The sequence below is a fragment of the Haliotis asinina genome, chromosome 4 (assembly GCF_037392515.1).
Source record: "Haliotis asinina isolate JCU_RB_2024 chromosome 4, JCU_Hal_asi_v2, whole genome shotgun sequence".
In the NCBI taxonomy this organism is placed as follows: Eukaryota; Metazoa; Mollusca; class Gastropoda; order Lepetellida; family Haliotidae; genus Haliotis; species Haliotis asinina.
The window spans coordinates 71335141-71351300 of record NC_090283.1 but is presented as its reverse complement, the minus strand read 5'-3'; the positions used below and the strand labels follow the sequence as shown (position 1 = coordinate 71351300).

Sequence of the window (16160 nt, the reverse complement as noted above, 5' to 3'; positions counted from 1 at the left end):
AGTCAATTTCAAAATGTACGCTATCATCAACGTTTCAAAGCTATAGTAGATTTTAGAAATTAAACTGTTTTGTAATTTGAGTTCAGAAAATAATACATGGCATTTATAGATGGTTCTGTTCTCCATGCTAATAAAATAATACAACAAAATGGTAGGATTGATGGTGTCCTGCTATAAGAGTTTATGGCCATGGATAAAATCAGAACTCTCTTCAGTTTCTAAATACAAACAATGATAATGAAAATCTAAACATTTCAGTCTCAGGAGATTTTACTCTCCAACGTCACGAAACTAAAACGTTTGTTTTAACGAATATGGATTGTTGTTGCATTTTGCATAACGCCGCACTCACTAATGTAGTAATATTTCAGCTATATGACGGATTTTCTATAAATAATCGGATCTGAACAAGACAATCCAGTGTCCAACAGCATGAGCATCGATCTACGCAATTGGATACGGCGACACGTATCAGGCAAGTCAGCGAGCCTGACCACCCGATCCCGTTAGCTATCTCTTATGACAAGCATGAGTTACAGATGACCAATTCCAACCCGGATTTTCACGGGTAAATATGGATATAAAGGGTCAATATGGATCGATCTCTCTCTCTCCCTCCCTCTCTCTCTCACACACACACACACTCTCTCTCTCTCTCTCTCTCCCCTCTCTCGTAGACACGCACGCACAGGAACACTAAGAAAGTTACAAATATAATATTTTGCAAGAGTAGCAAATGCCTATATTTTGGATCTAACAGTAAGTACAGGTGTGCATAGGTAAATAAACCCATACCCCCTTTTGTCTTGAATGTTTAAGGTAAAGCCTGTACCTTACTTAATTTGTCCAAATGGTCTTAATGCCAGAATGGAATCTACTCAATACACGTAGCACGTAATTCCCAAACACTGTGATCGATAACATCTTGTCACGTGGATATGTTACAAATTACGATCGGCCGATTTTCACAGCTGTGTTTGATGTCAGTAACAATAACGCTCAGGAGGCGAGTTCGCTGTTGCCCTTAAACATAATTACTTTATCTAATAGTTTATCTCTTACACCACATGGTAGATAAATGATTAAATAAAAGAAATGACTAAATTTGAATAATTATTAAACGAGTGTTTATGTGTTATACGACATTACGACGGCCAGAAAACACGGATTTCGGGGCTTGTTTTGTAAAAGCGTTTTAATACAATCTCAGTTATTGACATGTTTTAATCTATCATTCTAGCAGCACGTTTCTGATTAATTGATTACTGACACAATCGATCGATGACCAAACTCAAAGACCCCGAATTACACGGACCGCTGCACCAGCGTATGAATACATTGCACTCTCTGTCATTTGTATACAAACATGTCATTAGAATCGAACATCGGCGCTTTTCACTTAACACTCGTGTCATGCAGGCGTTGAAGCTCGAGAAATTGTTCAAATTACCGGTTATAAAAATAATCAAAGTTTCCAGTCCTGCAGCCCTGATTCATCTCCAGCACAGAAATGACATTACTCTGCCATTCTCCAGACAGACAGTGGAAACACAAATCCTAATCTTTCACCCTTGGTCCTTACTGCGACCTCAACAGAAACCCTCCACGTCTACAGTAAAACTGTCCCAGATTAAAACCGACATGTCTGGTCTATTCCAAATTGGAAACAGCAGTGTGGTGATCAATAAGTCATACCAAGAGCAGAAGTTAGCAAGTTCGTTGAAGCGGGTTGACAGTCAAACGACGTCTGGAATTAAGGGTGAGTCAGTCATTAAGATTTCAGGGTGATGTGGGTTTCCATTGCATTTAAATGGCACAAAAATAATTTTGGTCTTATATTTCCATTTTTATTTGATAGATAAAGTTGTTTCAGAATCCAGAATAAAGTTATTGAAATTTTGCAATTTCGCTATATTTTTTGTCTAACGTGTTCATAAGTTCGATTCCACACCAAATTCTTGAAAAGGTCCCATCACGCCTTTGTGCGGAGGCAGTGGGGTAGACTAGTGGTTTAAGCGTTCCCTCGCCACACCGAAGACCCCGGTTCGAGTCCCCACATGGGTACAATGTGTAAAGCCAATTTCTGGTGTCCCGTCGTGACATTGTTGGAATATTGCTAAAGGCGGCGCGAAGCTAACTTCAGTCAATCACTACGATTTGAAACGCGCACCAGTCGTGCTAGTGCATGACGATAAAGCTATTCTGGGCTCATTTATGTGCTCATGTAGGTTCTGATCTAACACCTGCAAATGTTTCATGTTTCATGTTTCATTACAAATCCAGGACACCCTACAGAATACACGACTACACACCGCTGGAGCGTCTTCCCCAACCGTGAACAGATGCTGATTAATGGCTGATAGAAAATTACATAACATGACTTCATATCTGTACCAAGGTGTCGCTTCCTCCTGTGTAAAGTGTAGAGTTCTAAAGTGAGCATATGTTGTCAATGTATCAAGTGCAAAAGATTATACAACTTTCCTCGGTTTCCGACACCCGCAATACTTTACTTTACTTTACTTTACTTTACTGAGGTCTTCATATACAAGGTAAGTTGACATGTATGAGATAATTCATGTACCTACGTCATTAATTCGACAACAACAAGGTTAATCTCGACATCATGGAAGCAAGTGACGAGACATGCAGTCGACTTACACAAGTTAATTCATGTCTGCAAAAAAACTGATAAGACGTCATGTGAAATCGACATATTCAATATGGAAGCAAGCATAGGCTGGTTGGTTGGTAGTTGTTTAACGCCATACTCAGCCAGCAAGATCCCAGATGTATAGTGGCGGTCTGTCAATAATCTAGACTAGACCAGACAATCCAGTGACCAATATTAAGAGCATCGGTCTACGTATTTGGGAAAGGATGACATACGTCAACCAAGTCAGCCAGTCTGACTACCCAATCCCGGATCTCGCCTCTTACGAAAAGCAGGGGTTATTGAAGATCAATTCGAGAACGGATCAGAGAGAAGGATTGTGACACATTCGCGTTAAATTACGACAACAATGAATTTAAGTATGTGAAGGAATGTGAAGTCGATATGAACAGAGTAAAGTTCCTTTCATACATTTGACCTTTACGCAATGACCAGGAAATGAATTCTTGTATCATGGTATTCAGGAGCTGACTGACATTAAATATGTAACAGCTGCATTTCAGGCCGGATTTAACCCTTGGCAGTATGTAGGCCCTTTGGCTGTCTGACGCTTTCAGGATGCCGTGTGGTCATTTCTGTCCAGCCTCTTTCTTTAGTTATTCGTTAACTGCCGATCTTAGCCATCGAATGGAAGTACGAGTCCATCAAAGTTCTCTTTTTTTCTATATCGGCAGGAAGTTTGGAACCGCACGTGACTTCTTGTAGCGCTACGATAGTCGTAAGTTAATGTTAATGTATGTCACTTCCGACTATCGTAGCTCTAAGAGAGCTTCGAAAATCTAGGCCCTGCATTGTTTGCATGTATTTACCGTTTCCATGTATACTTTCACATACAATAACTTTTTTTCTGGAACCATATTATCAGGTCCTTGAATGGCATTTAGAAGTGATACACATAAGAAAGATGTTTATGGATTTCAACTTATTATGAGGAACACAATTTTTGGGGTATATCCTTACTAAATGAATGAATAGGAGTAGCTCCGAATCTTTGTGTTCCTCGCAATAAAGAAGCTGATGTCCAAAAAAAAGTCAAAACAAAACAAAAACATGCAAACTCTTCATATCTAAATTGTCAGATTACAAGCATACACATTTGTGGGACCCAAATAGACTATCGCAGTTACCCAAACAAGAACAGCCCTGGATGGTTGACCACCTGTTTATCCTGACATTCCATGATATTCTGCGAGTTTTTTTTAGCCCACGTGCACTTAAATCAAAGGCACGTTGAACTCAGAAATACCGGACGAACTGAGTCACACTTAAATACGCATTTAACAGCAACACAAAAGTGTGCATACATGCGGGCGGGTTTGGCCTGTTCCAAATCCAAAGTAGATTAGCGGCTGCAAACACTGTGAAGGACCGAGTCCGCAGATGGAATACTGACACTTCAGCCAGGAGTACACATTTAAACGACATACTCATGGCCCGATGTTAAGATTTATTAGACATTTCTTTTCAGTTTTGTTGGATGCCAAATGGCCAGTGCGTCTAATAGCCACGACCGGCCAACGAAGGCCTTCCCTAATAGCTAGCTGGTTTATCCCGCAATCAGTCCTAGAATCGGTCAAAAGATGCTAACACGGAAAATGAGAGTAATAAATGAGCGCTCCTTGGAAAATCAATATCACAGGCGAGTTGCTCTGCTTGTCCTTACATCTGGAGGCGCGTGGTAGATGGAGGGTTGTGGTCGTCGTCAGACGTCGTGTCCCGCCCTCTGACGCTGTGACATCGTCGCCATTCCACCCAACGACTACCACCCCACGAGAGAGCACCAGCACCACAACAGCATTCGACGTTACCAGATGGCAACAACGTGAGCGGTGGGCACTGTCTGTCTGTGTCTGCCGCCCAGCTGTTGATGAAGAGACTGTACTATAGGGCTCAACACCTAATGGAACAACTATAGCAACAGTTCTTCATTCACTGTACAAGCACCACGTGTATTCTGTGATTGGTTGCTGCAGCCAGCAGTCTAAATCTGTGCCACCTCGACACTTGGTTATCACTTTCTGCACAGTTTCTTACCAGTGACAGTATACACAGGACGGACACACGTATACGGAGGGCTTCTCCGTCCAGCTGTCAATCAACAACGCAGGGGGCTGATCGCCAGTCATTCATTGGCTATTTCATAAGGAGTAACAAGGAATTTGGGTAGCTGATATCTTCTTCTCACGTCCCACCAGGAACTAGAAGCAAGGTCTACCATTCTCTGTAGGAGTACCTGTGTCTTTCCCTCGTGGTACGGATTAATAAGAGTCTGCATAATGAAAGTTCCAGCACTCTTCACCATTCTTGTCGTCCTAGGTAAGTTTGGAATCCCGCCTTCAGAACTTTGGAACTTGTTGCATGCATTGCCTTAGGGAATAATTGAAGGTGATGAAGTTATTGTTATTATGAAGTTACATAGCCACACCAACATCAGCACTGTGTATCCACAAGTAATTCACAGTCATAATTGCGCATATTACCAGTTATTGATAGCTCAGGACTTTGTGTCTCGAAAAGCATTGACATACATGGAAACTCTCACTATGACCTAGTTTGCGATTTTGTATTGTGAAATAGAATAGTGTAATTTGATAAGGTGGCATGTAATTGTTAGCTTCCATTGATTTATAACCGTAACAAAGACTTCCTCGTAATTGTTCTTTAATTGTTTGTGTACTAACTATATCCTGGGGATAGTTCCAACAATACTGTACACATGTGTGTCGAGGAGTTAGCTCGCACTATCATATCTCAGCGGTGTTGAAATTGGATATTCATTGGTAACGCCTAACTTCTGATTCTGGGTTTATATGGGTTAACCAATGAAAAGCAAGTTGAACAATCCTGATGTTGAATTCTGGGTCAGGAGGGTGTATGGTCGGAACAGGCTGGCGTGTTGTGTCTTGGTCTCAGATTCCACACATCGCCGGGAGGCTGGGGTTATGTGGGTTATAAATATACCTAATGGAGGCATAACCTACAGGCGTGGGGTGGGGAAGGAGAGTGGGTATGGCTGTGGCAGGAAGTGGATGAGTGAGGGCAAGTGGGGGAGAGGCAGGGGTTGAAAGGGGTCTAGTTCTTCGTGTTAAAGCACCCAATTTTTAGAAATCAACTCCTTTCAGAGTTGTATCAAAGATGCAGGATACGCTTCATAAACACTTTGCGACATCACTAGTAGTAACTCACAAACTTAAAATCATGAAGCTCTATTAATATTTGTTCCACGGAAATAGCTTCGAGTCTCATGATTATAGAATGGTTAGGTCTAATCTATACAGGCTCGAGGACAAGCTTTGCAAGACTGACACGGTTTTAGAGAAGTTTTAGGTCACAATGTGTATAAGTTAAGTCCAGTTCCAGTGTCCCCCGCCATGATTTTGTTGGAATATTGCTAAAAGCGGCGTAAAACTAAACTCACACACAATGTCTATAAATATGTTACAAATGTTGTTGTTTTAGTATGTTTTCATTACCAAACATGAGTTCAAGATCTGTGTGTTTAATCTGTAAACCTGTTACCAATATCTAACTATCATCAACACAAGACTTCCGTTACACCTCTGACAACAAAGGTTCCAATGGGAGTTAATTTTTAATATATAGTGGGATATATATAGCGGGATTTAACTCCTGTTTTGTCACGGCAGGGTAGCCTACGTTTGGAAGAAAGTAAAATATTCAGGTTCGAACTCGTGATTACAAATTTCTCGTGTGCCACGTGAATGTAGGCGCTTTAGACGACCGTTCACGTGCGTCCCCTCATGTTATGATGAAGACACATTAACCTCTCCATGGAGATCGGGGACATAATCTAACTAGCCACGCTTGTAGTTGGAAGCAGCTAAATATTTGATGGACTTGGTTGATGCAGGTTATCGTGTCCCAATATATAAATTAGTGCCCATGATGTCAATCATTCGATTGTCAGGTCCGGACTGCATTATCTACCTGCCGTCGTGTAACCAAAGTATAGCATAGTGTGAATATAAACACCAAACATGCAAACAAATACAATCTATTAATGTTAGCCTAAATAGTCAGCGCATGCTCCAGAATACAGGGCGACCATATGTATATATATGTGTCTCATTGAAATATGCCTATCCTATTTGTTATGAAAATGTCAACGTCTTACAGCGGAGTACTATATCGAAATGGGACCATTTTTGTCGTGCTGTTAGCAAATACAAAAACCCATCCTGCGATTAATGTGAATAATACTCTGCTGTCATACAATACGGAAACTGTCTCGTGTTTCCTATAGCCAAACCCCCACTGTTATGGAAATCTCTAAATAGAACTCGTCTATATATTGCTTAGGTTCTGAATCGCCCATCCCACTATGACTCTATTTGTATTTTAAATCTGGATGCTTGTTTCTATAAAAGATTTGATATATTTAGCTTTCGTTTCATCTCACTATGCACAATGGCTGCATCATGTATCCGGATTCCTGTAGAGGGTATTCTTGTACGGAATCCGTGTCGAACTGGATCTGTGTATCGGGTGGCCTGACTCTTCGTACCCCGGTGGCGTTGGTCGAAGTTCATGATATCTGGTCTGATCCCCAAACAGAACACATGTCATAAAATGATATCAAACATTTGACAAAAGTCTTATTCTGCAGTTATCGCTGTTCTTTGCTCTCGCCCAGTGGGGCATTCCCCATTCACACGGTCGTGTGGTTGATCGACTAAGACCAGAGAACGTGACACTATAATAAACAATAACGGAGGGAACTCTTACGTACTTTACATGTTTTAGATACCGTTAATTCAAGGTTGCTGTGGAGGATCCCTCATAACGACGTGTATACGTAACGGCCACAACCAAGGCATTTTTTGGGTGTAGTGTCTGTGGAACAGAACGTGGTAGATAGCATGTCTTGGATATAATGACACTGGTCATCTTGATTCAGAATAATGATAGAAGCAGTGCCACACAATGAACCGATTCCGTGGATGAACTGTGTACTCACGATCTATGAACTCAAGGTGTATTTACGTGTACAGTCTAACATTCAAGGGCCGTAGAAGAATACCTTCAGGGGCACTCCAAAGCTTCCCACAAGTTAGTTAATGGGATCGACATCCAAACGACATAAGGGCATAAGGAAATAGATTCCACATTCAAACTTTCTGATGTTCTTTCTGGGACTGTACTGTGCTCTTCTACAAGGTTGTTTAACAAGTAGAGGTTAATTTGTGATGCGTCAAGCGACACTTTAACGATATTTTTTTCATTGTCAGCCCGCACTCTCCCTGGGAATCACGGTCTGGCAAACTCTAAATAGTCTCCCAGTCCGCTTTAAGTTGATTCCAGAAGAGTCAATATGGTTATTCTTTTAATTTAATCAAGTGATTGACATTACAATCTATGACAAGCCGACAAACACGGAAGAAGGCCACGTGTGTTAGTGTTAGTTGAGCAGGGATGGCACCCGATGGTGTGGGCTAGAAAGATGGTCGTCCTTTTAATTCCTGTCTACTGTTCACCGTTATGTTAGTTGAGCAGGGATGGCACACGATGGTGTGGGCTAGAAAGATGGTAGTCCTTCTAATTCTTGTCTACTGTTCACCGTTATGTTAGTTGAGCAGAGATGGCACACGATGGTGTGGGCTAGAAAGATGGTAGTCCTTCTAAATCCTGTCTACTGTTCACCGTTATGTTAGCTGAGCAGTGGAACCACCCCTGGCTGCTGGGTAGATAGGCGAAAGGCCATATGCATAATTTAAAATGCCCAAAATGCATTCAGGAGGGACAGATAACTTATCTCAGTGTTTCACCGTGTGATATTTACTTATCGCTCTTATCTGAGCTACGTTCATGCAGTCGTGTCTTGTGTTTGCAGCTGATGGTTTTGATGCTCTAGCTATGTCTGTTTATATAGGGGAGAAATGGATTCACCGCCATTATATCACCCATCCTCCCCCATCCACTGTCCTCACCCCTACCCCTCTCGTACGCTCTCCCCTCCGCCTCTTTTCTTCAGCTGCTCCGCGTTAACTGCCTTAGACTCATGCATGTATGTACGCCTGTTGCTTCAGATGTGATGCATCTAATATAACAGCGCGATGTGATGATTCAGATGATCGTGTGATGGGTGGAAATGTAAGTGAAGACACCTGTACATATGATAGTGTAGAGATGATGATGATGATGATGATGATGATGATGATGATCTATTGTGCTGATGGTGAATGTATCAGTAGCTGTACTGGTGATTTAATCCTGACGAGGATTGATGATCGTACGTTTGAAATTATCATAATGTAAGTAACAGTGACAGTGATTATCTGTTAGAACGGTCACTTGACTCGGTGCAATTCAACAACGGAATATTCTCAACTAACACTACTTATTCACCAGCTCGTTGTCTTTCAAGTTACATGTCTTTTAACGGCGATTTCGACGTCAACGAATTGACATGATTATGCGTAGGCTGTAATTCCATATAATATTCTTCGTGCTTACTAATTCAGTCTAAATGTTGAATCGTGACTTGCATTAATATAATGCTTGGGATTCATCCAGGCTGAAGAATATGTCGGAAGCAACTTTTTTTTTATATCTTTCCAGTCAAGGAATATTTGTGTTACGGAAAATGATGGCTAATACGCGGACATTATAAAACCATAGATCATATTAATGGAACAGTATCTGTGGCAATTGTGCCATCAATATAAACATTCTGGTTATGTTTGTTTTACAAAACCGCACACCGTTACTCAGTGTTAAAGCTTTGCGGCTGACGTCTTACAGAGTGACCATAGAGTGGGTTGACCAGCAACGCGGTTTTGATAAACCTAATGAACGGAGCTCATCGTCTTGTGGTTGTTGGAGGAACTACGGTAAAACTCCAAGGGCCCCAGGGTACTGACACTGTACCTCTCGCTCATCCCTTATCGTCAGGGCGTGGGTATACCGTAGTTCGGGTAAGGACACACCATCCTAGGTATGGGATACTGACAGGTAAACGTCATCTAGCTGGCAGGTAACGGCGTTGTCCGAATACCTTTGAAAATACGACGGTGGTCTGTAAAAAACGAATCTGGAGGTAGGTGATAACCCCGTGATCGACATCATGAGCATCGATATAGGATACGATGACATACATCGAGAAATCGACAAGAATAACAACCCGATTCCTTTTTTCGACGGTGGCATTCAGTGTACTAAATCCAGAAGTCCATGACAATACGTGTATATTGAAATATACAAATGTAATGTGTATGTCCAACATACGTTATCGAGAATACAGAACACCTTTAGTGAACTTGCCGGCTCATTTGGCATGCCCCTGCATATAACCATAAATAACACAGTAGTGACGATAGTAGGGTTTTACCAATAATTCTAGTACGACATTGTGTGATAGTCGATTGTGAAAGGTTCGGTTTTTAAATCATATTTAACGGCCGTAAATCAACGACAAAGGATCTCAAAATTGAAAACAGAACAGCTTTATCTTCTACTTAACACATGAAGTTGCTTCTCACAGTTGTCAAATGTTCTGAAGGATGTGGACTGACAAGTAGCAACTGCCGCAGTGTTAGTGCCGAGTTGAGTTATATCCGGAACAGCGTCGATGATACGTCGGTGTGGAAGACGTACAAGAGTTCTCCCCGTGCATCACACCCATGCAGTTGGTACCAGTCTGTCTCGCTGTACTTGTTAAATGTAACAGGACGGAAACAACACTAATTGCTTTCACCATGTACAGTACTGTTAAGTGTGAACTATGGCACCGTGTTGTCACCAGCATATCGTTTTTCATATCAATCCACGGTTTGCTTTCTTCTCTTGACAGAGAAGAGGCATTGACTGATTGGCCGTGACGGCGCTGGTACGCCGATTGTCCATGTGCTGACGTTGTGCAGGGCCATTAAGCATTGACGGCCAACACACGTAATTAATTACACGCATCTTTTGAAGTCTATGGTGGGTTTGACTTCTTTACGAGTCCAGTATCCCCCGGGGTCAAGCTGGTGGTTGTGGGAGTGATTTACCACCATTGAACGCCGTATTACAATCTGGAATCAGGGTAAAGTGTACGTAATTGGTCCTTAAACGAACCATACTTGTCCAAAGAACCATTATTGATTATCTATTCAAAGGGAGAAAGCTGCTTATCAATAACATTTGACATTTGAATGGGCCAAAGAAGTGAAACTGAACACGCTCCATCGGGCATTGGTGTCTAGTTTAGTTTAGATCAGGGAATAAATAATCAAGGCAAACTATCTTTCCAGATAACCTTGGTTTCTCTGCATAATTTATAAGAACGGCAACCGTGTTTAAAATCTATCGACTGAGTTTATCATAAGTTTACATGTCATGTTTTCCAGAGGACAAATACTCTTATACTCTTTTCAGATTTCCTTCCCTCATTAGATTGTAGACTTCGGATATTCCACAATATGACAGCTTGATTGTAAGGGAAAATCAGCGTAAACATGCCTTTAGAGAGAATCCCTCACTGTGCCATCATAAACGTATCACAATGTCTTCCCTCCTCTCCCGTCCCAACACTTCCCCCCACCCCCCCAACCTCCTTACCCCCCCTACCCCCCCACCCCCCAACCTCCTTACGCTTACCTACCTCCTCCTCAAAACGTGTTACATATCTATTCTCACATTATGTTACTATTTCGTATATTCATTTATTTGAACCTCGGGAAGAGCTGCGACTCATCTGTAAACATGTGACGCCAATGCCGTCAGTCCCTTCAGTTGCAAGGTTCATGTTAGAAGTTGGTGTTAGTGCTGTTTACAAATATTGATGCTGAAATACGTCCTCCCGACATGGTATAACCGCCCTTTTCTTTTGAGGGACAAATCTGAACCAGTTGCTGGCTGCCTACCTGACGATAAAGTTTCAAGCCTAAAACGCTCAGGACTGACATTACACGTTCGAAAATACGTTTCTGACATTTGCGTTAACCCTCGCGCGTACACGTGCATGCTTTCTGCACATGCATAAAGATTTATGAAAGTCAGGTGCCACATTAGTTTGTTTTGTTCTTGTTTTTCACTAGTCTGTGTCATTTGGGCACATAGTAAAATCTCTTGTTCCCTACGTTTTGTTGCTAATATATATTTCAGCTGAGAGCACTACAATTTTGTGGTACAATACATAACCTCAGTAAATGTGTTTTTCTCTTGTTCTCCACGCGTTTCTTTATCTGAAGACTGCGTGCGGCACTACTGCCATCCGTGTTACTGCTAGTGTTGCTAAGTCGCGACATTGAACTGGTTCCTCTCCAGGCTGTGCCTTGGGCGTGGCATTTTACCATGTACACAATATATCCAGTCGTTTAGCTTCCTCTGGATATTGATACTTGTCCCTGGCGCTGTTGGGCACAATAACTGACTGGGTTCAATGGATGTTGCCCTCATCAGTTCTCTTTTGATGTCGTAATACGACTTTTAATAATCCGAATAACGTCGTTATGAGTTGTTTGTGGAGAAGATCTGTACATTAGTGTCCAGAATATATTTGAGATCATGTTATGTTCTGAAAATCACATGTGTTTTTTCACAGTTTTCAAAGATATATGTTTGTTTGAGACTGACTCGAACAAAATCGATTTTAACAAGGCGTGGCCTGACTAGAAAATCCTCTTCAAACGCTAGGTAGAGGTATAGATGATACAAGATAAGAATGTGAAAGAGTTGATATTGTAGGAGACGTAATAGGTGCAGTCAGACAACAGAATGAGAGAGTAGGGTAACTGCTTCCATTAACATTCTATCAATATCGCGATTTAGGCAGCAAAAGTAGATGTCATGTTGTTGATATCCCACAGATGTGGCGTGTCAATGCTTTTCGACCGCAAATCCGCCTCTCTGTCAGATTCCACAGGAAACGCATTTTGTAAGCACAGTGACGTCAGGACATTGCATGATGCTATATAGCTGAGGTGTAGTCTACATGCCGTCCCAGTCGTAAGAGTATGCAAAGATCAGATTGAAAAGGTCCATATATAAACATGAAAGTGGAATATTAAGGCGCACATTGGTTAGGGCGTTTTTGGAATGACGAATATCTGGTTCCAGATGAAACATTTTGGATAAGATAAATGGAACGTTCGTCAGGTGTTTTGCCGTTCTTGTAATGAGATGTTACTATAGTTACTCAACTCAGCACTGCATTAAGATGGAAGTTCCATGGTGAGTATCAGTTGTGAATATGACTTGCGAGCAACACTAGCGTTTGTGACAACACGGAAAGAGTCTGCACACAAAGTGACTCCAAGGCTTTTACATCCGGTCACAGGTGGGCTCGATCAGGACACCTCAACCTAACTGAATCACAAGCCTGGCTGTTTAGCCAGCTCGCCCACCGCGCACACGCCCCTAGCTAACTTGTGATGTTGGAAATGAATAATTTGAAATTAATGAGAACGGCATCAAGACGACCCCAGAAAGTCCACGAAATTTTCAAAAGCCAAGACAAACAAAGGAATTGTTTACCCTGTGATTTATGGAGGTTTGATCCTTAGTGTAAGTGACGATGCCGTAGTCTCTCCAAGATGTAGGTAAAGCCGGCAACATGCACAGCATGAGGTACAACAATAGCCACTGAGGTTGCACTAGACTAGGGCGCTTCCACTAAATCTGCAGACCCGACATATGGATATACCGTTCATACTTCCTTGTGATATGCACACGCACCTCCATTAACGGTAATGTTCAATAAATATTCATATCGCGTTATCTGGCACGTGAAAAATGCAGCACCGTGAACTGGAATAAATCAGCTGCAGATACACGCCAAATTCCGAAATATGATAATACCAGATGTTTGCGACGTGGCCGAGTGTCTGATTGAGGTCGTTAGTGGAGTTACAAGCCGCAAGAAATAGGCATCAGATGTATAAGCACCAGATCAACGCAGGCGGTCACCTGCAGGTCCATGTCGAAGTTGGGCTTGGCGCTGACAGAATAAGGGTTAACTAATGCTTAGTCTCTGAATATATATATTTTTTTCAAAGTAACTAACAAATCCGTTTAAACTGAAATGGAGCCCAAGGAAGACCAGAGATTCACAACCTGGAGCCCAAGGAAGACCAGAGATTCAGAAATCTGAACTTGCTTCATATAAGCTTTAGCATTATAGTAAGGGCTACTCAACAGGGAAATAATGTGGTTCAGGGACTGTGCGACAAGCTAACTAAGGGTGAATGTTGGTTCGAATCTAAATTTCGAAAACACGACAAGCGGAGTCTGACGCGGGTAATGGATGCAACTCCTTATTTCGAAACGTTAGTTTGCTCTTGGTGATATGTAAACTCAAACACGCTAATTGTTAACATTTTGGAAAGTGGAAGCTCGTTACTGTAGCTACGTAAATAGCCCTAGTACAGAGTCAGGGAGGACAACGCAATTACTGTACTAGGTGATACTTTTCTGCCCCAAATTGCTCTCATTAAGTGGGTGGGGCGTATAGGAAAGTATGGTGACATTCCTGATGCAAGTTATATTTGTCTTGACCTCTCTCCACAAATAAAATCGTTAGGTTCTACTCCATAATGCTAGAGCAGATCAGATCACACTAGTCTGTTATCCGACAAAAGAAGAACTCGGAATGCTAATGAACTTGTTATATGTACGTGTAAACTGATATAATTGTTGCTACTTAGCTTCATTAATGATACTCGTGTGTGTGGTGTTGTCGTGGAAGCAGAGCTGATCGATTGATTGGGTGGTGTATGGCTGTACTTCTCGCGAGATCAAACACACACGGTAGACACCATATGCTACCTGTTAAATGTAGGTGATAATGAGGTAGATCATATTGTATTCTCATGACAAGGAAAATAACATTCAAGTACGTTTTACAATAAGATATAGATGACGTCTGTCATATTTGAAAAGATCGAGTGCAAAATGCATTCTGTATGGAACGAGGAGCGTGTACTAGGTAGAATCTGGACGCCGCTCTCTCTCTCTCTCTCTTTCTCTCACAATCTCTCACTCACTCTCTGTCTCGTCCCATCCCAGTCCTCTCTGGCTGCTGACTATCCTCTCTCTCGTTCCCTCTCCTCTCTTCTCTCTCTCAACCTCCTATCTCCCCTCTCTTTCTCTCCCTCAGTCTGTCACTCTCACTCCCTCTCTCTCCCTCTCTGCTTTACTTCCCATTATCTTCTCTCTCCTAACCTGTCTCCAGGTCAACCTCACTGTCTCTGTCTTTATCTCTTCTAACTACCACACTTGCCTCTCTCCCATCTATTCTTTCTGTCTTCGTCTTTTCTCTGACCCACCCTATCTGTCTCCAGATCTGCAGCTCGCCGCCGTTTCTTACTCCCTATATACCATCCCCTCTGTCTACCCTCCCCATTGGTTTTGAACCCCTTCTCCCTCCTTCTCTCTATCAGTCCCCCCAGTTTCTCTCCCGATGTCTCCCCGCCCCCACCCCACCTATCTAGAATCTCCTTTCCCATCCTCTCATACATCAACTCACCCTTTCCCACACCCACTCACACACCCACTCTCACACGGGGGTAGACTAAAACAGCAAGGGTCAAAATGACAAGAAACTGTACATGTAAATATTCCCCACAAGTCATCACAAATCACACAATAATGACCTAGATTCCCTGATGATCCCCTAGTGAAGCATTACATAGTCAATGTTCTGCAGACATCTTAACCACGGGGGCCACGCTAATCTTTGTACATCCTAATTACCTTATCTACCCAACTAATAGGGTTGTATAAATACAGCGTTACGAGAACATTGGTATTTATGTAATATGTCATACCCAGCATGCAGGGTTTAATTAATACGTAAATGGGCAAAGAATTTATAATTGCTCTCTGTAATGACTAGCACCCCCACTACTGCCTATTAACAGAGAGGTCGATTAAGTCTGGGAATGCCACAATGGTAATAAACCTGTAGAATGCCTTCTGAAAGCCATATCCTTCAATCAATGGTCTGAATATAAAAATGATCATTTAGTTTAAAACATATCATTTTATGAATCCAGTATGCTCCTTGTTATCGTCATATTGATTGAATTGTCATAGAGTCTTACGACATAGTTCGTTTTACTGATTACCCGCTATTCCATGTATATGGATCCGTATATTATACCATGGAATTACGACTTTCCATTATAGAAAGTATTGCTTGTCAGACATGAGGTCAAAAGGTTCGTCTGGATACATATGAATGGTCTCTAGATGGTCGTAGCAAGTGAAGTACCCACGAAAGTATCCACTTATGATTGCTATTACACCATGTTGGGCATATCCTGCAACGTGGAATGATTTCGCTGTTATAACCGCCTGGTTCTTCTCAAAGACTGCAAATCAGGGAATATGTCAGTTTCCACAAAAACAACTTGGTTTACGTCGGAACTATCGTCAAAGACTTTATTGGCGTCAGGAGGCCATTCTGGAACGTCCTGGGATCAGGACTGTCGCTTTGCATCAATTATATGAAAAAGTGCCCTGCAGGTTTTTGTTTAATGGCAGC

General features: G+C 41.9%; 1 protein-coding gene across 1 annotated transcript in view; it reads left to right on the top strand.

Moving 5' to 3' along the window:
* Positions 1-3950: 3950 nt before the first annotated feature.
* LOC137281849 (uncharacterized) overlaps positions 3951-16160 on the top strand; it is a 32438-nt gene continuing 20228 nt past the window's right edge. Inside the window, exon 1 of the mRNA XM_067813494.1 lies at positions 3951-4990. Coding sequence (XP_067669595.1) covers positions 4951-4990 — 40 coding nt within the window. The 5' untranslated portion in view covers positions 3951-4950. The remainder of the gene's footprint in view (positions 4991-16160) is intronic.